Source organism: Nannospalax galili, unplaced genomic scaffold (genome assembly GCF_000622305.1).
Source record: "Nannospalax galili isolate Female #2095 unplaced genomic scaffold, S.galili_v1.0 scaffold1586, whole genome shotgun sequence".
NCBI lineage: Eukaryota > Metazoa > Chordata > Mammalia > Rodentia > Spalacidae > Nannospalax > Nannospalax galili.
Window position 1 is genome coordinate 89998 of NW_008354289.1, and position 24141 is coordinate 114138.

Here is a 24141-nt window from a genome sequence, read left to right on the forward strand (position 1 = left end):
TTTCTCCAAGTGAAAAGGGGTATGCTCTGTTTAAAGATAAAAGTGAATTAAGTTGCTTTGAGAAAGGAATGGACACCCTAATAGCGTCATTTATAAGTCAGGGAAGCCCGAGTTTGCATCTCAAATTTGTCTTCTCTCCACTGAGCAAATGTCGGGGGTGTCCCCGAAAAACCACAGAAAATCTTGCAACCACTAGAATTTCTGGCTAATTTTTCCAGAATGCAATTGACAAGTTGTGAGCTGTGTTTACTAAGAAAGTTCACAAAAAGGATAGCGCGCTCAGGTGGCTGTCGTTGTACAGGCAAGCCTCTGTAGTTGAAAGTTTGCACCAATCGGAGAGGGGTTGTGGGTGTCACCGGCGCTCTTCTGCAATCACAGCTGGGCAGTTACGGCCTTTGGGTCTCCAGCCTTCTCACCACCGTAGCAGAGGATGACCTTGAATTCCTGATCTTGCCTCCATCTCTTGAATGCTGAGGTTACAGCTGTGTGCTTCCAGGCCGGGTTTATGCGGTGCAGAGGGTAGAGTCCAAGATTTCTTGCGTTCTGCAAACACTCTACCACTCTACCACAAACCTAGCCACAAACGTAGCACACCCTCGTGGGCTTCTGCAATCCAGGAGCTCCCCCCCGCCCCGCCCCGCCTCAGGCTGGGCAGCGCTCCATCCTCCCGGCTCCCCCCTGGGGGTGGGGTGGGATGCGGGGGACAAGGCCACCTGGATTGGGTGAGATGGCAGGTCCGGAGCCCGCAGGTCTGCTCGCCAGGAGGCGCGTCCCCTAAAGCTGTGAAGCACAGGTGGCGTAGGGCCGGGCGGCGCAGGTGTGCCTGGAGGAGGCGGTCCCACCCTGCCTGGGCTCCAGGCACCCTGGGGATCAGGGATACTGAGCGGGCTGCAGAGGACTCAGCGGCCGCAGAGTGGGGAACGCGGAGGAAGGTCCTGGCAGTTTCCCAGGTGGCTGCAGCGATGCTCAGCCTGTGGAGAGCAGTCATCTTGGAGACCCTCCTGGGTAAGTCCGGGCCACCCAGGCGCGCGCTGGGGGTGCCGAATCCCAGTGGAGGTGTGGAGCCGGGGAAGGAGAAAAGCGAGCTTGGCTCGAGGATTCGAGATGCTTATCGCGTCCTGGGAACGAAGGGAAGGAGGCCAGACCGAGATAGATCCACCAAATCCAAAGAGATCCACCAGACCCAGAGAAATCCAAGGCCCGACACCAAGGCTCCGCAGCATTCACTCCGCTCTGGCGTTGCACCAGAGGGGCACCAGTTCTCCACCAGTGCGCCTTGTCTCGTACAACACTCGGTCGCGCCGTGACATTTAAGTTTAATTTACTACAGCTTGTACTGGACTTAACTTTCCCAAGAAAAGGGCACCTCCTTCCCTCAGGGGTGGTAGATGAACCCAGGGCGGTATCTGCTGCCCTTCGCCTTGGCCCCTTAAGCGTCTGAAGCTGGCATCGTGGGCTCACTTAGCTTTGCCGGAAGTGCTGGGAATTTATTGCTGTAGTTTTGCGCGAGACGTGTCATTAAACTGAGTGCTTGAATAAAAGTCTGGGAACTCGCTGAAGCGCCATAGCTCCCGAAGCCAGTATCCTGGCCTGAGGAGGGCACCCTCCTGAGAACGTGAGTCTCTGGGAACCGGTTGTTCTCAGGGAAGCCTGAGGCTGTCTGCTTTTGCTTCATTCTGTCTTGTAAACTGGGAGGTGTGAAGAGATTCACACCGCGTTCTTCTGAGGCTAGGTGTACTTGACCTTGTTCCCATCCTGAGAACTGTGAGGTAGTGAAATTCCTGATAATTACCAAAGAGATGCTGAGAAAGAACTTGGGAGACAGTCACTGTACCTGCCTTGGAGGTGGACTTCTTGGATTTAAACTTCCTGTGCCATTTGCTACTTGGGCACAGCAGGCAATCAATTAAACTTCTGGGTCTCAGGAGTTTGTTTCTGCATTGATAAGAGGGACGAGAAAGTGTTCAACTCTTAGGACATAGGGTTGCATGGGGAATAAGATCTGTGCTAACATTCAGCTGAGCCTGGCACACACCAGTGCCTCAGCCTTAATCATCATTTTTTGCCCAAGTTCACACAGCCTGTTGCTGGTAGATGTGCTGCAACTTCTCGAGCTTTCCATTACCTGCCCTGCAGTCAGGGCTGGTTTTGAAGATGGTCTACTTATAAGAAAAAATTGTTGCCTAACTGAAGGGCTTCAGGGTGTTTTTTGGGGTAGGTGGAGGGAGTCTTGCTAGTTTTTAATTTTATTTCTCATTACATATGTATGGGGGCAAATGAGATAAAGGGATTTTATCAATCAAGGTCCTATCAGGAAGTCAGTTTCATCTCAGATGGTCTAGACTAAGAGAGCTTACTAAAGGGACTACCTACAGGCATCAACATGATTGTATGACTACATGACTATGGGAGCAGACAAGAGATGCTGAGATGTAGGACAGCCTTCTCCACCCTGCCTGCTGGGTTGGGGAGGGATTGACTTACCAGCACCCAGTTAAAACCAGAGACAAGAAACCCAGAGGGGTGTGGAGTGGCATGTTGCTTTTAGGAACAAAGCCGAAGTCTTGTTCTAAGTTATGTTTTCTCTCCTAAATGTCTTTTGTAGGTTATGTTTCTTGGTCTCTCTATCATGACCTGGGGCCCATGATCTATTACTTTCCCTTGCAAACGCTGGAGCTCACAGGGCTGGAAGTGTTTAGCATAGCCCTGCTCTCTCCGATACTATTAACAATGCCTCTGTTCTGGAACCTGTTTAATAAGAGATGGATGCTTGCCCTGCTGAGGATGGTCACTGTTGGTAAGATTTCAGTGTTTGGATCCTTCTGTTAGTGAAAAATTAAGTGAAATGGTACAGATTCTTCACATACGGAATGATTAAATCCTTAAAAAAAAATCATTGGTTTGCTGGGTGTGGTGGTGTATGCCTTTAATCCCAGCACTTGGGAGGCAGAGGCAGGCAGATCTTTGTGAGTTCTACATCAGCCTGGGCTACATAGTGAGTTCTAGGCTACAGGGAGACCCTGTCTCAAAAACACAAAACAAAACAAACACCCCCCCCCAAAAAAAAACCAAAACAAAAAACCCCTCCAGTTTCTTAGCTTCATTATTGCCTTGGAAAAAATTTAGTACAATTGGAAGACTAGATGGGAGTCAATGTGTTCTTTATCTTTCTAACATCTCGGTCAGACTGGAAAAACCTGAAATTCACTGAAATAAGGTGGGAGGAAAAATGCACTTTGGAGAACAGATCAAGTAGGACAGACTTAGAAGTAATGAAAAAGATGACTAAACAGCACTGTATCTGAGATATAAGAATGACCGGACCTGGTGGCACACACCTTTAATTACATGGTGGGAGCTTCTCAAAAAAAACCAAAGAAGGAAAGAAAGATGGGACTGATGTATCACAAACACCACAGCAAGTAGTCAAACAGCAGATGGAAACTCAAAAGACTGATTTCTATAATATATATGGTTTCTATAAACCAATAATAAAAGACCAATAATGATCAAGTGACCAAGAAAGTGGCAAAAGATGCTTTCTGTCACTGTAAGTGAACTACAATTAGTTCTCAAAAATAAAAATAATAAGACAGAGCCAGCAAGATGGATCAGTAGGTGAAACTTTCACTGCCAAGCCTGATGACCTGAGTTTGTTTTCTAGGTCCCACTTGGTGGGAGGAGAGAACCGACTCCCACAACTTGTTCTCTGACCTTCATGTACATGTCATGGCATGTGTGTCCATGTACACACACATGCACATGATAAATAAATGCAATAAAAATTTAAAAGTAACAAAGCTTACAGAACATGAACTATGCACAATATTTATAGCATCATAAATGGATTGTAGAGAAAAATATGATAACATTGTATTTTAGGCTGGGAAGTCAGGTACTCTTGCATTGCTGGTTGAATATGTAAATTGGCACCAACTTTACTGCAGGCTATTTAGCAGTATTTATCCAAACTACAAATCTACACATAACCTTTCACTCAGCAATTCCACTTCTGGGATTGTCTCTTAAAGACACACTCATAAATACATAAAATGGTGAACATATCATGTTCTTTAATCATTTCAGGGATACTTATAATGGTGATTTAGAAATAACCCAAATGCCACCTTTAAAGGATAGAATAAATAAATGAAGATTATGAAACTTGGAATACTATGCAGCTACAGAGACTATTATTAATATAATAAAATGTAGTGTTTTTCAAAAATATTTTTTGAACAAGTTTGTACCAAATAATGCACATGGAATGCTAAATTTTCTATTAAAAAAAGTACAGATGGAAATATATTTAGCATTTGATTGAACATAGTTAGGTACCTCTAAAACGATTTTAGAGGCTAGAGAGATGGCTCAGTGGTTAAAAGCACTGGCTGCTCTTGCAGAGGACCCAGGTTTGGTTCCCAGCACCCACATGGTGGCTAACAACCACCTGTAACTCTACTTCCAGGGGATTCAACAACCTTCTTCTGGCCTCCATGGGCATTGCATGCACATGGTGCACTTATATACATGCAGGCAAAACACGTATATGTATAAAATAACAACAAATTAATTAAAAGTAATGAAATTGGTAACATTTTAGTTGTTGTGACAGTGGATAATGTGATATGTAAAGTCAGGTTTGGAGATGGAACTTTGGACTGTGTATGTTTTATACCTTTGCATTCTGAATTTAAGTATATATTTCCAAGAATAATAAAAATTTAAGTGTATATTGCTACCACAAAGAACCGAAATTTTTAAAAAAGTTTTAATACACATTGAGAAAACTTGGAGAACAACTGGCAGTAAAAAAGTAAGAAGATGAAGTTATAGAGAACAGGTTTAAAAAGGAAAAATTCTGTAGCTGAAATTCAGACTTCTTCCCCATCTGTTACAACCCAGTGGGTTTCTCAGAGATTTCCATGTGGCATCTGTTGGTGACCACACTGGGCAGCTCTTCTGTCTGGAAGCCAATGTGTCATGTTTTCAGGAGCAGTGCCAAGCATCCCTGGAAAAATATAGTTGGCCTTTCTCTCTGTCAATCCCTGAAGAAGGCAGAACACCATGCTCTGGGTTCTGTGGTTCCCTGTGAGGTGTAGAGCTCTTGTTTTTAATACAACTAAGGCTTAGAAGGAATAGTGGGAAAGACTCCCGGGGAAGCTTCCCTTTATAAAGATGGCGTCCAAAGGTATTGAAAGGTGTAATGCTCAGGAAACGGTCAGCTCCAGAGATAAGGGAATGAAGGTGCTCACTTGCACTATGCGATAGCTGATTGATCTGAACTGCAGCTGGCTTACAGTATCCTTATAAGAATCTTTGTGGCATCAGCCTTACAAAACTTAACTTTCTTATCACAGTTCAACTTAGCTTCTAGATGGGATCTTATCAATGACACCATAAATTTGATATAATAGTAAATACATTTGGGGTGGGTATGGTCTCCTTTTCTCGCTGCTGTGACAAAATATCTGACCAAAGCAATTTACAGGAAGAAAGGTTTATTTTGGCTCACAGTGTGAGCCATCACGGCAGGAAAGGCACAACATCAGGAAACTGAGGCAGCTGCTCACATTTCCCTCACTCAGGAAGCAGAGAGAGATGAGAGCTGGGGCTCAGCTTGGTTTCTCCTCTAGATAATCCCTCTCAGACATGCCCAAGTTGCTTCCGCTCCTTAAAGAGCTTGTGAAGGGGGTTTCAAAGCAAATCATGGCCAACTGCAAGCTCTCCATAGCCTCAGCTACGATCAGCCGTTACCAGGACTGTACTTGGCAGACAATGTCCTCTTCACCCCCAACTGAGAGACTACCTACTCAGTTTTCCAAGTGCAGTTCTGCTCCCACTCAGAGTGATAGGTTTTCCTGAAGCACGGTGGTGTGGGGAAACAACAGGAAGTACTGTAATCAAATGGTGTGATGGTTAATATTGATTGTGAACATGACAAGATCTAGTCTCACCTAGGAGACAAACTCCTGGGCATGTCTGACAGGGAGTTTCTAGAGCCTTAAGTGATTTTTACACAGAGACATTTGACTGTTACAGGCAATCTCTCCTCTGGCACCTCAGGCATTTAAACTAATTACTATGCAATTAACTATGAAATTAGTTTACACTCAGTGATTTAGATTATTTTTTATCATAAGTGTTTTGACTCACCAGGAATGCTATAAAAGAAGAAAAACATTACCGAGCGCTGGAAAAAATGATGAGGAACTGAATTTTCACATATCGTTGGTAGAAATTCAAGAAATTTATAGTGCTATGTTGCTTTGGGAGCCTGTTCATCAGTGCCATCGATGTAAAACTTAACCATCATAGGACCCACAGCTCTGCTCCTCAGTATATACTGAAGGAAAGTGAAAGTGGTTGTTCATACAGAAACTTGTACACAAGTGTTCATAGCAATATTATTCATGAAATCCAAGAAATAGAAATAACCTAGGGGCTGGAGAGGTGACTCAGCTTTAAGAGCACCGGCTGCTCTTACAGAGGATCTGTGTTCTAATCCCATGTGTTAACCACATGGTGGCTAACAACCATCCATAACTCTAGTTCCAGGGGATCCGATGTCCTTGTCTGACCTCCTTGGGCATTGCACGACACAGTGCACTTACATACATACATGCAGGCAATACACTCATACACATAAAAAATATTAAAAAAGAAATAGAAATAACCAAGTGTCCATCAATAGCTAGATAGATGGAAAAACAAAATGAAATTATCTGTGCAATAGAATATTATTTATTCATAAAAGGAGTAAAGCACTAATCCATGCTGCAATATGGATGGACTTTAGAGCATTGGGGTGAGAGAGGGAAGTCAGCCACAAAGGACCACATACTATCTGATTATATTCATATAAAATGCCCCAAATAGGAAACATTTATGGATATTGAAAGTTTAGTGTTTGACAGTGCTGTGGGCATGGGAGAGGAGGAGGGGGTGATGCCAAAGACAGTGGGGGATTCTTTTGGGGGTGGTGGGAATGTTCTGACGTGAGTGGTGGTAGTTGCAAAACTTTGTGAACACACCAAGAACTTTAGGTTGTATACTTTAACATGGTGAAATTTATGGTACGTGAGTTCTATCTAGATAAAGAAAAATTAAGGATATATGTATAGGTATATATGACTTCTAGCTTCTTGATTATAAAGATGGTCTCAGAAACAATGTTTATCAAATGAAAATCATTGAGTGCTGGCACATGCTTGCCAGACGTGTTCAGTTCTCCTTTCTTTACTCTTAGGCAGCATAGCCTCCTTTGAGGCTCCAAATGCTAAGCTTCGACTGGCGATCCTTGCACTTGGTGTGTCTTCCTCGTCGATAGTACAATCAGTGACCTGGTGGTCAGGAAGTGGCTTGCAAAGGTATGGCTCATGTCTACGCACCTACAGACAAACAGATATGATCAGAGGGAAACTCCATTCAGCAGTTTTAATGTATAGTTTTACCATCTATATGCTGCTGTAAAATCCCCTTCTTTTCCTTTTCACAAAATGAGGATGCAGATACTTGACATTAATCTCATTTTTGTTTTGTTGATGCTGGGGATTGAACCCAGGCTTTGTGGGAATTCAGTATATACCCTGCTATTTAGCTGTATTTCCTGACCTAGTCAAGTGTGTGTATGTGTGTGTGTGTGTGTGTGTGTGTGTGTGCAATTCAGAACTCGTGGTAGTCAATTTTCTCCTTCCACTATGTTCCAGGGATTGAACTCAGGTCATCAGGCTTAGCAGCAAGTAAGTACCTTAACCTCTTGAGCCATGTCACTGGCCCTCTAATAAATTTTTTTAAAATAGTTTTTTAGTATGTTATTATTTTTATTTTATGTGTATGAGTGTTTTGATGTATGTAAAGTACTACATGTGTGCAATGCCCTGCAGAGGCCAGAAGAAGGTGTTGAATCCCCTAGAACTGGAGTTATAGATGGTTGTTAGCTGGGAGCACTCAATTCCCATGTGAGTGCTGGGAATTGAACTCGGGTCCTCTGGAAGAATAGCAAGTGTTACTAATTTCAGCCCCCCCCCCAAAGTTTTAAGAAACATACATTGTAAGTTGCTTAGGTACTGGAATCCATAAAGGCTAAATTAAGCACATTACTGAAGATATCCAACAAGACAGTTGCAAATACATGTTCTATGAAATGAATTCACAGTGGACACATATATCGAATCCACCATTGAAAGATTTTAATATGTTTGCAACCATACCACACTGGACATTCCCAATTTTGTCTGATCCCGAAAGTTAAGCAGAGTTGGGCCTGGTTAGTACTTGGATGGGAAAAATCTTTAATATAGTTTTCTTTATTTGCAGGTACCTCAGAATCTGGGGGTTCATTTTGGGGCACATTCTTCTTCTTGTTCTCCGCATATGGTATACGTCACTAAACCCAATATGGAGTTACCAGAAGTCTAACAGAGTGATATTGACGTTAAGTACCATAGCCGTGTTTGACCGAATTGGCACAGGTGAGTGTGTTCATTTATATGAAGTTTATCTCTGTGAAGTTTATCTCTTCTGTATGAAATAGCACATCTGGAAAAGAACTTTTGTTTTGATGGTGCTGAGGATCAAACCCAGGGCATCATGCATGCTAGACAAGCACTCTACCAACTGAGCTATACCCCCAGCCTGGAGATGACTTATAGAAACAGTTTTTCTGCACTGTTGCTTCATTGCAGCTTCCCCTCCTCTGGAACAGTGACACAGACAGTGGACTATTGTGTGAGCAGAAGGCTCCCGTTCCTTGCCAGTGCAGACAGGGCTGGTAGAAAACAAGTAGGAAACCATGGTGGGATGTCCTGTGTCAAAGCAGGGCCTATACTTTAGCTCAACTCACCTCTGTCTTCTTTCCTTCCTTTGCACTAGGATGGAACGGTCCATCCTCTGCCTCCACCCTGACCCCAGGACATTAGTAAGACTGCAAAATTGCTTCTGTCCAGGTGGAGCAACAACTTGGAGTATGCCTCCCCTTCCTGAATCTGAGTCTCCAAATCTGAAGCTTGAGAGGAAAGGATATCTTTGCACAGTCACACTTTTCGGGTTCCCTGTCTCAGGAGTTGACTTTCTCTGAGATACATTGGTACCTACTTTGAATACTTGCTTTATAAACCAGCTTGAGATTTCTTCTGAAAACAAGCGAGAAGTGTTACTGGAATCTAATGAACTTGCTTCTGATTTCTAGTGTTAACTCCTGGCAAGTCAGTTCTCTTCTAAACACAGGGAGAAATCCCATAGGTTATTGAAATGGAGAATGATGGGCCAGTATGCACACAAAGTTCTGATATAATCTCCTTTCCTGCACCGATTTTGGCTTGAAACTGAGATATGAAGAACAGGAAGAAATTAAGCATGTCACATGACTTCAACAGTCACCCATTCATTGCTTAGCTGCATCCCTGGCTGTGTGTTTTCCACACTATAAAACCCTCCCACATAGATGTGCAAGTTGGGCAGCCCGTTCCTCAGGGCTAGCTCATCCTGATCTGCTCTTCAGACAAGGCTTGCAATTGGTGCTTGAGTTTTCTCTTTCTCACCTGTTTTAAGTCTATGTGACCTCCTTGCTGGCTGTCCGTGACTTCCTCTGCTTCTGCACCGTGCCCTTGTTTCCAAACCACAGCTCCTTCATCACTGTCACTAGGGATCTGAATACAGGAGTGCTTTTTGTCTTTCTATTTGAATATTTGAAGATGTGGCTGGTCCTGTGGTTGGAGTCACCTGTTGCAGTTGACTAAGGTTTACTTAGCAAACACAGGTTAGAAAATCTCTTCTCTTCACACTCTCAGGCTGGACCCCAGGCCCAGACCGCCCTGTGTCTTCACCCACTTCCACCCCATTCCTTCCTGCAGCTTTCAGCCGGTTCTTCTTGGATCCCCCTCTTGTCAGAGTAGCTTTCCTCCTTCCAGGGAAATCTGACTGCTAGCCCTACAGGCAGACCCCAAGACTTCCTTCTGTTCCTGGGCGCCTTTACTATGTTGCAAAACATCTGCCCAACAGGCTCTTTGTATTGCTACAAAGAAATTCTCCTGCCAACATTTCCCAGGGTGGCTGCAATTTTTCATCAAATCAAGGCTTTGATGACAAAGTCTGAGTCAAAAGTACCCAGGGTTGGGTCAACATGATACTTAGTTTAAGAGGCACATTTCCTAAGTGCCAATGAGCTTCTCTTTACGAGCAGTGTGATTTTGGACAAGTTATTAATCTCTCTGGGCTGTAAAAAGGGATTAGTAATAGAACACACCTTATAAAGTTGTACAGGCAAAGCGAGTTTGTATAAAAGAAGAGGGCTTCATAGAGCCCGGGCTCATGGGTGCACAGTTATTATCCTGGGTGCCCAGGGGGTTCAACGAGAGCCCTGTTCTTTGGGAAGGAAGCAGCTTGTCCTCTAGAACGTTGTACACAAGTTGGAGCCGCTTGTTCCCTCTATGCGTTGTTCACTTTTATCTGCTCACTGTTACCTTCGCAGGATCTTAGGAGCGTTCCACATTTACTCATCAGATTTCCAGATACCTGCTTTCCCTTGTACCACCCTTCATGTAGCCAGAAACTCTCTCTCCCACCGAGTATATGGGGCACATTTAACTTCTTATAGGTGCACGTCTCCTGTTACTACAGAAAGCTTCTTGAAGCCAGGGACCATTTCCTACTACCAAGAGTCTGCTAAAGAGGATGCATTTCCATGTGACTGGCTCTCTTTCCTCTCTCCCTTCCCTCCGTTTTTCCCTCTCTTCTATTTCCTTCCCCCATCCCTTCCTTCCTTCCCTCTCTCCCTTCTCTCCTTTTTTTAAAATTTTATTATTTTTATTTCATGTGTATGCATGTATTGCTAAGTGCACCCGTGTCGTGCAATGCCCGTGGAGGTCAGAAGAGGCTGTTGGATCCCCTGGAACTAGAGTTACGGACAGTTGTTAGCTGACATTTGGGTGGGATTTGAACCTGGGTCTTCTGCAAGAACAGTCAGTGTTCTTAACCACTGTGCCCGCCATCTCTCTAGCTCCCCCTTCTCACCTTCTTTTCCTCTCTTCTATTTCCTTCCCCCATCCTTTCCTTCCTTTCTAACGCCTTCCTCCCTCTTTCCTTTGTTTTTCCTTTTTTAAAAAATTATAGATGGTGACTGCAGTAATCCTGAGGGGAAGAAGTCCAGTGAGGTGGCCAAGGGCACGGCCTCTAGACCCAATTGGCTGTTGGCAGGTGCGGCCTTTGGGAGCCTCATGTTCCTCACACACTGGATCTTTGGCGAGGTGTCTCTTGTTTCTAGATGGGCAGTGAGTGGTCATCCTCACCCAGGGCCGGATCCCAACCCATTTGGGTGAGTTTGGGTTTAGAAACCATCAAGATACTATCATTTTTGGGTGGAGAAAAGGGGCCTGGCCTTTGTTGAACAGCCAATCTGTGCTGGCTAGAGAGTTCACCTCCATTCTCTCTTGATGTCAGAAACGTTGCCTGAAAGTGTGGGAGAGCTCTGGATGAAGAGCCAAAAGGTGTCTGCTCTGTGCAGGAGGATTTAAGATAGCTGATGGGGAACTGAGGGCTGTGTGTAAGCTGCCTCTGAGCTCCTGTATGCACAGTATGAAGAATCCTTGCTGCAAAGAGCCTTGTGGGTGGCAGGGAACACAGAGCATCTGCTAGCCATTCCTCCCAGCCTTTCCCACCATAATGGCAGACGTCTGTTTAATAGACCACAATGCCTTGACCAGGAAATAATCTTACCTGTGTTCTCCTCTGCTGTTGGACAGAACAGTAGCATTTCCCTCAGAGACTTGTGAGGGTAAAGTGAGTCATAGCACAGGTGACAATCCAGAAACAGTGCCTCGTCTGTAATGAGTGCTGGTTTTTAAGCTTAATTTCAGTTACGGTTACTTAACTGAATCCTACACTGTAGCTGTTATTGCTGCCAAGTCCATTGCCCACTGAGGTTTATTTAAATTCTTTTTGTTTCTCATGTAAGATTTTGCAAAAATAGTGAAAGAATAAAATAGTTAGTAGCAGTTAAAAAAATATAGCTGTCTAACTGCCGTTGATTTTAGAAAGGAAGACACTAGATCAAAACAGTACTGAGGCATAAAAAGAAAGAAGGAGAACTACTCAAATATTGCCAACAACTTTGTTCTTTTGAAGACAGTCTCACTATATAGCCTTAGCTAATCTGAAACTCTCTAGGTAGACAAGGCTGACCTCAAACTTAGAGAGAGATGGTCTGTTTCTGCTTCCTCAGTGCTGGGGTTAAAACTGTGTACCACCATGCCCAACAATGACTTTCCTTTGGCCAACAATGACTTTTTCCTTTGGTCTTTGGCAAAGGAATTGTCAGATGACTCGTATGAGTCTGAGAAAACACAGTTGTAGTGTCTATCTTGACCATGAAAGGCTAGATTCCATTTGTCAGAGATATTTATTTTTGGCACTGGGCATTGAATCTAGGGCCTCCTGCATGCTAAGCAAGTGCTTTTCTGCTGAGCTGCATCTTAGCCCTACTGTGTGTAATACTGCTTCCTACTGGGCTCTGGTTACCTCATTGGTTGTTTTCATATTCATTATCTCTTAGATGTACCTGGAAGTAGGGGATAGGTTTCTGATTTATGTTTGAAACAATGAGATATTAATGACATCATGAGTCTCATGTCATTTTTCTTTCTTTTTTTTTTTTAACAGAGGTGCAGTTCTGCTGGGCTTGGCAAGTGGATTGATGCTTTCGGCTTGGTCGTGGTTTTGTGATGCTTGGTCGAGGCTAGGCTGGTGGATTATAGGTATGTAGAACTGACCTGCAGATGCGTCACCATTGAGCTTGCTTGCAGTTGACTTGCATGTGGGAAACAAAATTGGAGGAAGATACAGCCGTGCAAAGACGTACTCTGGCCAAGCAGGCTGTCACAACCAGCTGTGGCAAGTATAACCTAGATGTCACTAAGGTTCTGGTGACTGTCTTCACCCTTCTATTTCATTCTCCCCCACTGTGGATACCCCACTCCTGCAGGCTTCCCTTCAGAACTATTAAGGCACAGCACATGTGTAAATGGCACATCCTACACGGTTTGACTTTGCTAGTTGCTCGTTGCCAGACCCTCTGTTGGAGATTCCTTGCTTCCCTGTTTTCACAGATGCCCTTTTACTGGGTTCCATCATGAGCTTCACTTTTCTTTTACATGTGACAAGTCTGTTCCTCACTCTTTTGTCCACCCTAGGGTTCCATGTTTGCTTTTCTTTCTTCCTTTCTTTCCTTTTCTTTTTGGTCTTTTTTCAGACAGGGTCTCCCTGTAGCCCCAGCTGGCCTGGAACTCACTATGTAGACCAGGCTGGCCTTGAATTCACAGAGATCTGCCTATCTCTACCTCCTGAGTGCTGGGATTAAAGGCGTGCACCACCACGCCTGGCTTTTCTTTTTTAAAAAATATTTATTTATTATTTTTGTTTTGTTTTGCAGGAAATATTTTTATTTTATTTTCCCAATAATTTTGTAAGGCAAGAGTTATTATCACCAACCCAGTTCACAATGCGAAAGCATAGTTCAACAAGGTTAATTGATCAGGTAAATGAGAATAACTCAATTTGAGGTTTTCTAAGCCAACTATCCTATTCTGGGCTACTGAACCTGCTGAGTCTGGTTTCATGTGTTTGAGTGTATTGCCTGCCTGTATGTAAGTGCACCTGTGTTGTGCAATGCCTGTGGAGGTCAAAAGAGGGCATCAGATTCTTCTGCAACTGGAGTTTCAGATGGTTGTTAGCCACCATGTGGGTGCTGGGAATCAAAGCTGGGTCCTCTGCAAAAACAGCCAGTGCTCTTAACCTCTGAGCCAGCTCTCCAGCCCCCCTTCATGTTTGCTTTTTCAAAGGCCTGTATGATTTCTTTCTACTCCCACCCTTCAGCATCCTAGAAATAACTGGTAAAGGGGATCATATTTTGGGCTCTCCCTTTTCCTTCTCCCATGAGACTTTTTGAGCATGAACGAGTGTTATATTCTTTTCCTGAAGCATGCCACTTACCCTCCACTTAAAAGGCAGAAATGGTTTTCAGTAGTCATTACTGACATTAAGTAAAACAAGTTCTCTTTCATAGAGCAAATACTGTATTTGGTCTGTGAGAAGACATGTTCTTGTACATATTGATTAAGCAGGAGAGTCAGAGTGTTGCCCTAGATGTTGAGATTTTATCAGTAAGATGTGGGATGAAAAACATAGTAAGTTTCTACATAGCTTAAGCACCATCCATTTGCATGGAAATGTGTATGCAATTAAAAAATTCTGTGAAATTAATAGGTTGGCTGGGTCCTCTTCCTTTAAGAGTTGTATGAGCAAACTTGCAGTTGTTTTGGATTGCTTTTGCTCCATTGTGTGTTTTCTGAGGGGAATTCCATCTGGAGTCTGGAGGTTTGTGTGTAGATAAGAGCAGCCTCTCATCTCATCAGGGAAGTGCTTCGAGAGATTCTGGAGGAAAAAGACCAGATCACTGCATTAACACTGAGCTTGCAAACTACATAGACAGCATCTTAATGTGTGTAGTTTGGAAAAGGAAAATGAAATGCATCGAAATTCATTCAGCATTATAATAAAAGATTATAATAATCTTTTAAAAATTATCACATTTTTATTTATTTCTACTGTGCTTGTGTGTGTGTGTGTGTGTGTGTGTGTGTGTGTGTGTGTGTGTCGGGGGGGTGCATGCATTGTTTGCCACAGCATGTGGTCAGAGGAAGCCCGTGAAAGCCAGTTTTTTCCTTCTATCATGTGGGTCCAATAGATAGAACTCAGATCAACAGGCTTGGTGGCAGATGCCTTTGCCCACTGAGCCCATTACATGTCTTTCCTTTTCTTTCTTCCTTTATTTATTTATTTTTAGGTTTTTTGTGAGGGGGACTCCCTGTAGCCTCAGCCCCAGCTGGCCTGGAACTCATGTAGCCCAGACTGGCCTCAATCTCACAGAGATCTGCCTGCCCCTGTCTCTCTCAAGTGCTGGGATTAAAGGCAGTCACTGCCATGCCTGGGCTGACATGCCTTTTCTTATGGAATATAGGACTTTGCTTATTATGCAGATAATTAACAGTTTCATTTTAAACCCAGAATAATAGGGATACAGAAATATAAGCTGTTAAAGAAAAGGAAAACTAGTTTGATACTTAATTCCCCAGGTAAGTTAAGTCACATTCTTGAGACTTAAATTAGATCATCTATTTTTGCTGCTACTCTGCAGCAGCATTAAATAGTAATTTTAAAGACTCCGAAGGTAAACAGATTTAAGACTTGGAATTGGCTATTTGCAGGGGAGAAAACCAGGGCATGCTTGATGAGCTCCATCTCTTTTCTGATCTCTTGCTCATCTGAAGTAAGCCAGAGCTCACCCTTAATGATCTAGAGACAGTGCCTGTGTTCTGCTGTGATGCATCTCTGGAAACCCCTTGATAGCTAAAAGCATTTTTCCATTTTAGTTCTAAGTTTACAACCCCAACTGAGGACTCCTGTGAAATTAATTATGGCACTAACCAAGGAACTTCATAAAAACAAGAATATAAGCTGGGCTTGGTGGCACATCCCTTTAGTCCCAGCACTCGGGAGGCAGAGGCAGGTGGATCTGTGTGAATTCAAGGCCAGCCTGGTCCACACAGTGAGTTTCGGGCCAGCTGGGGCTACAGGGAGAACACCCCCCCCAAAAAAAACCAAGCCACACCAAAACAAAAACAAGGATATAGGAGCTTTAAAATTTGATAGCAATAAGGCTAGGGGTATGGCTCAGTTGGTAGTATGGTTCCCTAATATGCAAAAGCCCTGGGTTCTAGCTCCCACTAGATAATGTCAGCATTATCGGTATTTGGTAATGTCAGCACTCAGGAGGTGGAGGCAGTAGGACTAGAAGTTTAAGGTCATCGATTATACAGTGAGTTCAAGGCTAGCCTGGGATACTTGAGCTTCTGTCTCAAAAACAAAAGCACATTTTTATAGCAATTAAACTAGTAAACTCCAAATCATATAGGTAAAAAAATGACAGATGTAGCAACACAGGGATAGGACTCCAGGGTACTAAACACTTCACGTGTATTTTCATATGAATAAATTGATCTACTAAAAACACGTAGTTCTTGTCCTAGTCTCTTTTTTTTTTTTTTTTTTTTTGTTGCTGTGATAAAATACTATGACAAAAGCAACTTAGGGAAGAAAGGGTTTATTTTGGCTCACACATCCAGACGGACAGAATCCATCATGGTGCAGTCGACATGCCGCAGCAGCAGTCCAGAAACTTAGAGGGAATAGGAAGTGGGGCCAGGTGCAAAACCTCAAAGCGTGCTCCCAGTGACATACTTCCCCCAGCAAGGCTCCATCTCCTAAAGGTTCTACAACCTGCCTAAACAGTGCCACCACTGGGGACTGTGCTGGATAGCTTTAGTGTCAACTTGACACACCTGGGTTGAGAGAGCCTCAATTGGGGGATTGCCTCTATTGGACTGGCCTGTGGCCATGTCTGAGGGGCATCTTCTTGATGGGTAAAGTGGGAGGGCCCAGCCCACTGTGGGTGGTGCCACCCCTGGGCAGGTGGGCCTGTGTTGCATAAGAAAGCAGCCAGAGAGGGGGCCAAGGGAAAAAGCCAGTAAGCAGTGTTCCTCCATGGCCTGTGCTCCAGCTCCTGCTTCCAGGTTCCTGCCCTGAGTTCCTACCTTGGGCTCCCTGATGAACTATGACCTGGGAGATGTAAGCTGAATAAACCCTTTCCTCCCCAAGTTGTTATTGGTCAGAGTATTTTGTCACAGCAATGAGAAACAAACCAGAACAGGGACCAAACATTCAAACACATGGGTGCATGGGGGAGGTGCTTTATATTCAAATTACAGCAGTTCCTATGCTTGTTACTGGACTATCAGCTACCATGTTTTCTACTTGAAGTTTTATATGTAAAGATTTAGAGGAGATTTTTTGAAAGAGCTTAGTCACAAACAAACAAACAAACAAACACTACAAAGTATACAATTGAGTGAAAAAGGCCAAATGGTACATTAGCAGTATGTACTGTGTGCTACCACTAGTATACAAAAACGGAGGGAAATGTACATGCATGCACTTTTTTACATACATAAAGTCTCTCTAGAAAGATGCAGAAATAAATACTTACATTGGCTGTCTTCCCTAAAGGCACACAGTAATGGCAGGAGTCAAAAGACCCCTTCTGTAAATTAGTAAAATTAAAGTTATAACAAAACCCTTATATTGGTTATATATTTTATACCATTTTTGTTGGGCTTAGAACATGGAACCTACTTAAACATAAATTTCAGATTAAAAATGTTGAGCCTGGCCAGGTGTGATGGTGCTAGTCTGTAATCTCAGCACTCAGGAGGCAGAAGCAGGCAGATCTCTATGAGTTTGAGGCCAGCCTGGCCCATATGGCAAGTTCCAGAGTAACCAGTGCTACATGGTGAGACCCTGTCTCAAAAAAATTGTAGAGTTCATTTTAAAATAGGAACTAAATTAGAAATTAAAGCAATGACAGTCCAGGGAACTTTAACAAGAGGTTTTCTTTCCTTCCAGGTAATTCTCTGTAGTAATACAAAGATAACAAAGTAATTCTAATATTTTTAAAACAAATTTGAGCTCATCCTTTTAAAAATAGTTGTAAGTTATTAAACAAGAGGAATTCAGTGTTAATAATCAGAGAAGAGCGGTTTTGCCTTTAATCCCAGCACTTGGGAGGCAGAGGCAGGCGGATCTCTGTGAGTTCAAGGCCAGTCTGGTCTATATAGTGAGTTCCAGGACAGCTGGGGCTACAGGGAGACCCTGTCTCAAAAAGACAAAAAAAAAAAAAAAGTCATACCATTTTCATTTTCATCATTAATTTGATGAAGAGTTTTTAGAAAGATGATTTTGGCAGGATTTCAAAGGTGTGGAGATTTCGGTGAGTTTTCCGGAGGTGGAAATAACTTTCAGGGAAGTGCTTGACCACAAGTAATTACTTTAAAATGTTTGTCCTTTTGACAGAGGCTTTACAGGGTATTTCATTTTAAGGATATAAAAGATGTGGTGAAAGATTTACTGACAGAAAAAGATTTGCATCACACTGATGTTTTTAAAAGCTTGACACCGGAGATTTCATGAATGCCCAACAGTAAGAAAATGATTACATGTATTCTGGTACATTTATCTAGTGGAATATTATTATACATAAGATGTTTTAGAATGAAACTAATAATGAAAAATATTCTGCATATAACATCACATAAAAAGCAGCATTTAGGGACTGAGGAGTTGGCTCAGTGGATAAAGTACTTGCTGTGCAAGCATGAGGACCTGAGTTAGATCCCAGCACTCACCCAAAATCTAGGTGTGGTGGTGTGCATCTGTAACCTGAGTGCTGGGAGCATGGAGACAGGAGGATCTCTGAGGTCCCCTGACCAGCCCGTCTAGCCAAATCAGTGAGCTCCAGGTTCATTAAGAGACCCTGCCTCAAAAAATAATGTGGAGAGTAAACAAAGAAGACACCTGATGATGACCTCTGACTTCTACAAACACACACATGCGTGTTCATATGCACTTCCGTATACATGCCCCCCATATACGGCACACACACACACACACACACACACACACGTGTGTATACACATACACAGTAGTATATAAGCCTTAATATGGTGATATAATTTCATTCATGTAAAAATACTTCTAATACTTAAGTAGGAAAAGCCTTAGGGCAAATACATAAAAGTAAGTCATCTTTCATATAATATTTTGATCAGTCATGTGCCTTATATTTAATAGTGGTCCTATAAGATTATAATGGAACTACAAGGGCCAATGAAATGACTCAATGGTAAAGGCATTTACCCTCACATCTGATGACCTTGGTTTGATTCCAAGGACTTACACAGCAGAATGAAAGAACTGACTCCCCCAAGTTGTCCTCTGACCTCAAAACACGTCCCATGGCACATGCACCTCCCCACAATAATTAATTAAGTAAACGTAAAAAAAATAATGGTGCAACAGAGTCCCTAATACCTGATAGTTTTACTGCATTGTGCTGTTCCTAGGTTTAGGCATGTTTAGATCCACAGCATTTACCACTGGGTTACAGTTGTCTATAGTGTTCAGTGCAGCAATGCATAGTACAAGTTTATATATACCATATAAGGAAGATATGTGTCTGGCTGCACCATGGACTGTGTAAGCACATTCTATGATGGAATTGCTAGTGGTGTGTTTCTCAGAATGTACCCACGTTGTTAAGTGATGCGTGACCATATTGGCTGTAGTCACGTAAGCCTTAGGCAATTGTTTATTACTTTTTTTAGTTCTGTATTAAAACATTCCTTGTAGTACTGCATTAGTTGTATTTCAACATGGGAATTCACCATTGCAGAATGTAAGTATTGGAAGGTCTCACTATGAAGTTAAACTGTGGCTCTTGTGTTTAGCTGAGTGATGCTCTTTTTGAAGGAGGAAGGAAAGGATGGTCACAAGGAATCACCCTGGAGTTGTGATGGATTTGAACTATTGGGCTTTCAGAAGCTGGTTCAGGCCACTTTTTTGCTCTGCAATCCTTTCAGAAACTCTTGCTCCAAATAATTGAATGTGTGCTATAGACACCTTGAAGGATGGATCCTAAACAATGTTTTTTAAAAAATGCTGTATTGACTATGTAAAGCCTTGTATATGTGGTTCAGAGATGATTTCACAGGGATTTTTAGGAAGGTTCTATGAGCTCAGTGTTGGCTCTGCAGCCTGCAGTGGACCAGGGAGAACCCACAGCCCAATACCTGGCAGGCTGTGGATTGCGAATGAACAGACTGCAGTTGCTTAGGCAGCAAGTCCGTGTCCTGATCTCACACCTTCTCTTGAATCCATGTGTTTAGAGAAGTAGGCATACATACATTGCATTTATTTATTTATTTTTATTTGTTTAAAAATTTTATTTTATGTATATGAGTGTTTTGCCTGCATGCATGTAAGTGCATCATGTGCATGCAATGACCACAGAGGCCAAAACAGGGTATCAGATTCCCTGGGGCTGGAGTTATGAACAGTTGTTAGCTACCCTTGGGTCCTGGGAACTGAATCCGGGTCCTCTGCAAGAGCAGCCAGTGCTCTTAGTCACTGAGCCATCATTCTGGTCCTATATGTTTCATTTAAATGAGCAGAAATTACTTTAGAAAGTGCCTTAACAAAAACATTCAAGAAATCACACACACACACACACACACACACACACACACACACACACCTACCGTTCCTAAAGAACTTGCATTGGCCTGAGATTTACTAGACTGCATTCCACTTCAGTTGTGCCAGAGACTGGGCTGTGACCTTGAGCAGATCAGGTTAACCTTGCTGCACCTGGTTTGCTTCTGAGTTGAGACTGAACCAGTAATCTCCTGAGGTCCTTTCTGGTTCTCACCAGCTCTGAACTGGCCATCCCATGAACTTTGCTGTTCTGCCTGACACAGCCTCTTTTCTTCTTTGGTCTTTTCAAACAGGAGCAGCCTCGGCCATGGGTCTCCTTTACCTGCGCACATGGGCAGCTGCTGTTTCCGGCTGTGTATTAGCTGTCTTTACTGGGTCCGTGTGGCCTCACATGCTTGGACACCTTGTGAGCTCAGGAACAAGCCCCGGGGAAACCATGGCCACCGCCATGATAGTTTATCTTCTAGAAGTATTTTTCTGTGCGTGGTGCACAGCTTTTAAGTTTGTCCCTGGGGGTGTCTACGCTAGAGAAAGATCTGATGTGCTTCTGGGTAAGTACTTCTAACGATCGGGGTAAAGAAACTACCAGAAATCCTGAGGACTGGCCAGGATTTAGCACTTCACATGACTGCTGGAAATACATAGGACAATTGCACTTTCCTAGTAAGATGGACTCTTGATAAAGACAAAAGAAAAGTCTAGAAGAATGTCTAAATTGTAATTAAAAATAAATTTTGTTATTTGTTTTTCAAATTAAGTGCACTTCCATAATGTTTATTACTCTACAGACCTTTAAAATGAGTTGAGAAAAATGTTCAAATCATAATAAAGTGTAAGTGTAAAGTACAATGGTTATAAACTCACCAAAATTAAACTTTCATAAAGTTCATTTTAATACCTTAAAAATTATTTTATGGAAAAATGAAATTTACCGATTTATATCAGCTATGCCCAAATCCATTATTATCAATCTCTCTCTCTCTCTTTTTTCTTTGTAACAGGGTCTGCCTTTGTAGTAGCCTGGGCTGGTTTGGAGTTCATTATGTAAACCAGGCTACATAGTGGGATACAGTCTGAGTCATTAGACTCGGGGCTATCATTTAGAAGTTTTTTTGTTTTTTAAATTTTTTATTTTTTATTTTTTCATACAATGCTTTTTATTGGATATTTGTGCATACACTGCTTCTTAATCATATTTAGACTCCCTCCCCTACCTGAGCCCTTCCATTTAGCACCCGCCCCCCAATTTCATGTATTCTGTCATATATGTTAAGGTCTAACTAGTCAAGTTTGTGTCCCCATACGCCCCTCAGGGTGAATTTATCCACTGGAGCCTGGTCAGCCCATCTAGCATTACTCCATTAAAGAAGACCAACTCTCCCTCACCCAGCAGTGATCAGCTATCAATAGTTTAAATAAAGCTTGCCAAATCCTTCCACAATAAAATCTTGGAAAATGAGGCAGCAAGTGTGCGCTAGTGTGGCATCTGATTCCTGCTTGTCCATGCTTTTGTGTTTACGTTGCTCATTTAGTTTTATATAATTATCACATACTTGCCGTGCCCCTGGCAAAGTGCCAGGTGCTGGAGATGAAAAGCACGTGATGTCCCTGCCCACCTGGAACCTCCTTGGTAGGAAGGGCACCACACATCAATGAAACAAATCCTTAGGAAATTTCCGGAGGGTGAGTGACTCATGCGAGGGCGTGGCTTCTACTGCCCTTCCCTCACAGTTCTCCAGCCTCCCTACATCATCATGTCCACTTTCCTACCCCAGGAGCTAGATGTCTGTCAGGACTGACTGTTTGGGAAGATGTTAGGGTTTGACAAACAGCCTTGAGAATTTGCTATCTCCAGTGGCGCTTAAGTTCTCACCTCCTTAGAGGCACACTTCGCAGCGTTTCCTCTGTGGTTACCTGGCTTTGCAGACTTTGTATTCTGGTTTCTTTCAGGTGGGTCTGCTCTGCCCTGTCTACCTCTCCTCTCCTGTTCAATGTCCTGCGTTTTTCTTTCTCCAGCTTGCTTAGGGTGAAGAAAACCAGTGAAAGAAAGTAAGAACCGTGCTGTGCCTGGCTTTGTTTTTAGAGTGTGATGCATGAAGAGTTTTTGGGGACTGCAGAGTCATTCATAATTACATCTTCATATAAATAAGAACTTTCTTCAGTAAGAGTGGCATTATAGTAACAAGGCAAGGAATGTTGGGAAAGTTGAGTAGCTATTCATTTAACTGGATGGAAAAGATTCTGTATGCTATCAGAAATAAGTATAAATTTATTCTCAAGCTTTTGCTTGCTCTTTCCTGGAAAATTAAACATAACTTTCTTTTGTTAACCTTTTACCTAAACTTCACTTGTCACTGACATTTCCTGGTTTCCATATCATACCCTATCTATGCATCACTTTCGAAGTGTGTAGAGTGTATGCAGCTACTTTGCAGTGCATCCCAATTTAGCATAATGCTGTCAGCTGCCCCGCTGACACACTGTGAGTTCTGGAGTGCAACCTCTGCCAGGACTGGCGTTCAGAGTGCCCACAGCCCAGGGCACAGTTCCTGTGACAAGCACTGCCCCATCAGGCCCTCCCATGTGTGCCACTGTGTGCCTCAGCTTGCTGCATGTAAAGGTGTTTCGGTGACAGACTGAGTCTCTCTTCAGCTCAGGGGTTCCTTTCTCTTGTGGTCTGTTTTCTCCTGCTCATTCAACAGTCAGTGGCAAACACCACCAGCAGCCTCACCAGGAGGAAAGGGGAAATTCAAAGACATACCTCATCAGGAAAAGGCTGGGGTCATTCTGCTTCCAGCATGATTCCTAGAGGCCCCGTCCCCCCACCTTGTTTCTTCTGATTGTTACTACATGGAAAGCACTGAGATAAATTAACTCAGAATTACCAAGATATGTTTATTGAAAAGAAATCTTGGCTCCTAGAATATGCCCTTGGAAGGACTGCTGGATTAAATCATAGTGTTTTTCCCCTATTCTTTTAAAATAAGATTTATCTATTTATTTATTGTGTGTATGCATGTGTGTACCTGAATGGGTTTATGTGTACCACATGTATACAGGTGCCCGTGAGGCTAGAAGAGGATGCTGGATGCCCTGGAACTAGAGTTACAGGCACTTGTGAGCTGCCTGATGTGGGTGCTGGGGACAAAACCCATAACCTCTGAAAGAGCAGTAAGCACTCAACTTCTGAGCCATCTCTCTAGCTCCGATCTCACTCTTAAATAAATTTTTTTCTGTGATATTAATGACTGAACCTAGGGCCTCATGTGCGCTAGGCACTGAGCTGTAGCCTGATTCCTCCTCCTTTCTCTCCCAACAGGGACCATGGTGGTAGTTATTGGACTGAGTATGCTGTTTGGACCTAAGAAAAATCTTGATTTTCTTCTTCAAACAAAAAACAGTCCTAAAGTGCTTTTTAGAAAGAGTAAAAAATACATGAATCTTCGTAAGTTCAGTTTTAACTATCTTTTAAACAAATTTTTATTGTATATATTTTCAAACATGAAATTAAAGAGTACCATGAAACCTCCGGCACCCTTCACCTAGCTGTGGCAGTTTGGTACCAGCTGCCTTCCTACCTTTTTATGTTTGTTTAAACACATTAAAGTAAATCCCTGATATGGTGGCATTCAATCATAAATACCCTGTAGAGTTTTATTTCACTTCTAACAGATAAGATGATTTAGCAGGTAGAATTTCTGAAATACTCTCTTCTGATAATTGAGAGCATGTATCCTATTTTTTAAATTTTTATTTATTATTTTTTATGTGTATGAGTGTATTGCTTGCATGTGTGTAAGTACACCTGTGTTGTGCAGTGCCTGCAGAGGACAGAAGAAGGCCTTGGATTCCCTGGAACTGGAGTTACAGATGGTTGTTAGCTATCATGTGGGTGCTGGGATTTGAACCTAGGTCTTCTGCAAGAACAGCTAGTGCTCTTAACCACTGAGCCATCTCTTCAGTCCTGTGTATTTTATGACC

General features: G+C 42.8%; 1 protein-coding gene across 1 annotated transcript in view; it reads left to right on the forward strand.

The window, feature by feature from the left end:
• The first annotated feature begins 962 nt into the window (after nucleotides 1–962).
• Cwh43 (cell wall biogenesis 43 C-terminal homolog) overlaps nucleotides 963–24141 on the forward strand; it is a 56461-nt gene continuing 33282 nt past the window's right edge. The window contains exons 1-8 of the mRNA XM_008851561.1: nucleotides 963–1005; nucleotides 2606–2797; nucleotides 7250–7370; nucleotides 8320–8474; nucleotides 11113–11314; nucleotides 12658–12752; nucleotides 20454–20711; nucleotides 23480–23605. Coding sequence (XP_008849783.1) covers nucleotides 963–1005; nucleotides 2606–2797; nucleotides 7250–7370; nucleotides 8320–8474; nucleotides 11113–11314; nucleotides 12658–12752; nucleotides 20454–20711; nucleotides 23480–23605 — 1192 coding nt within the window. The remainder of the gene's footprint in view (nucleotides 1006–2605; nucleotides 2798–7249; nucleotides 7371–8319; nucleotides 8475–11112; nucleotides 11315–12657; nucleotides 12753–20453; nucleotides 20712–23479; nucleotides 23606–24141) is intronic.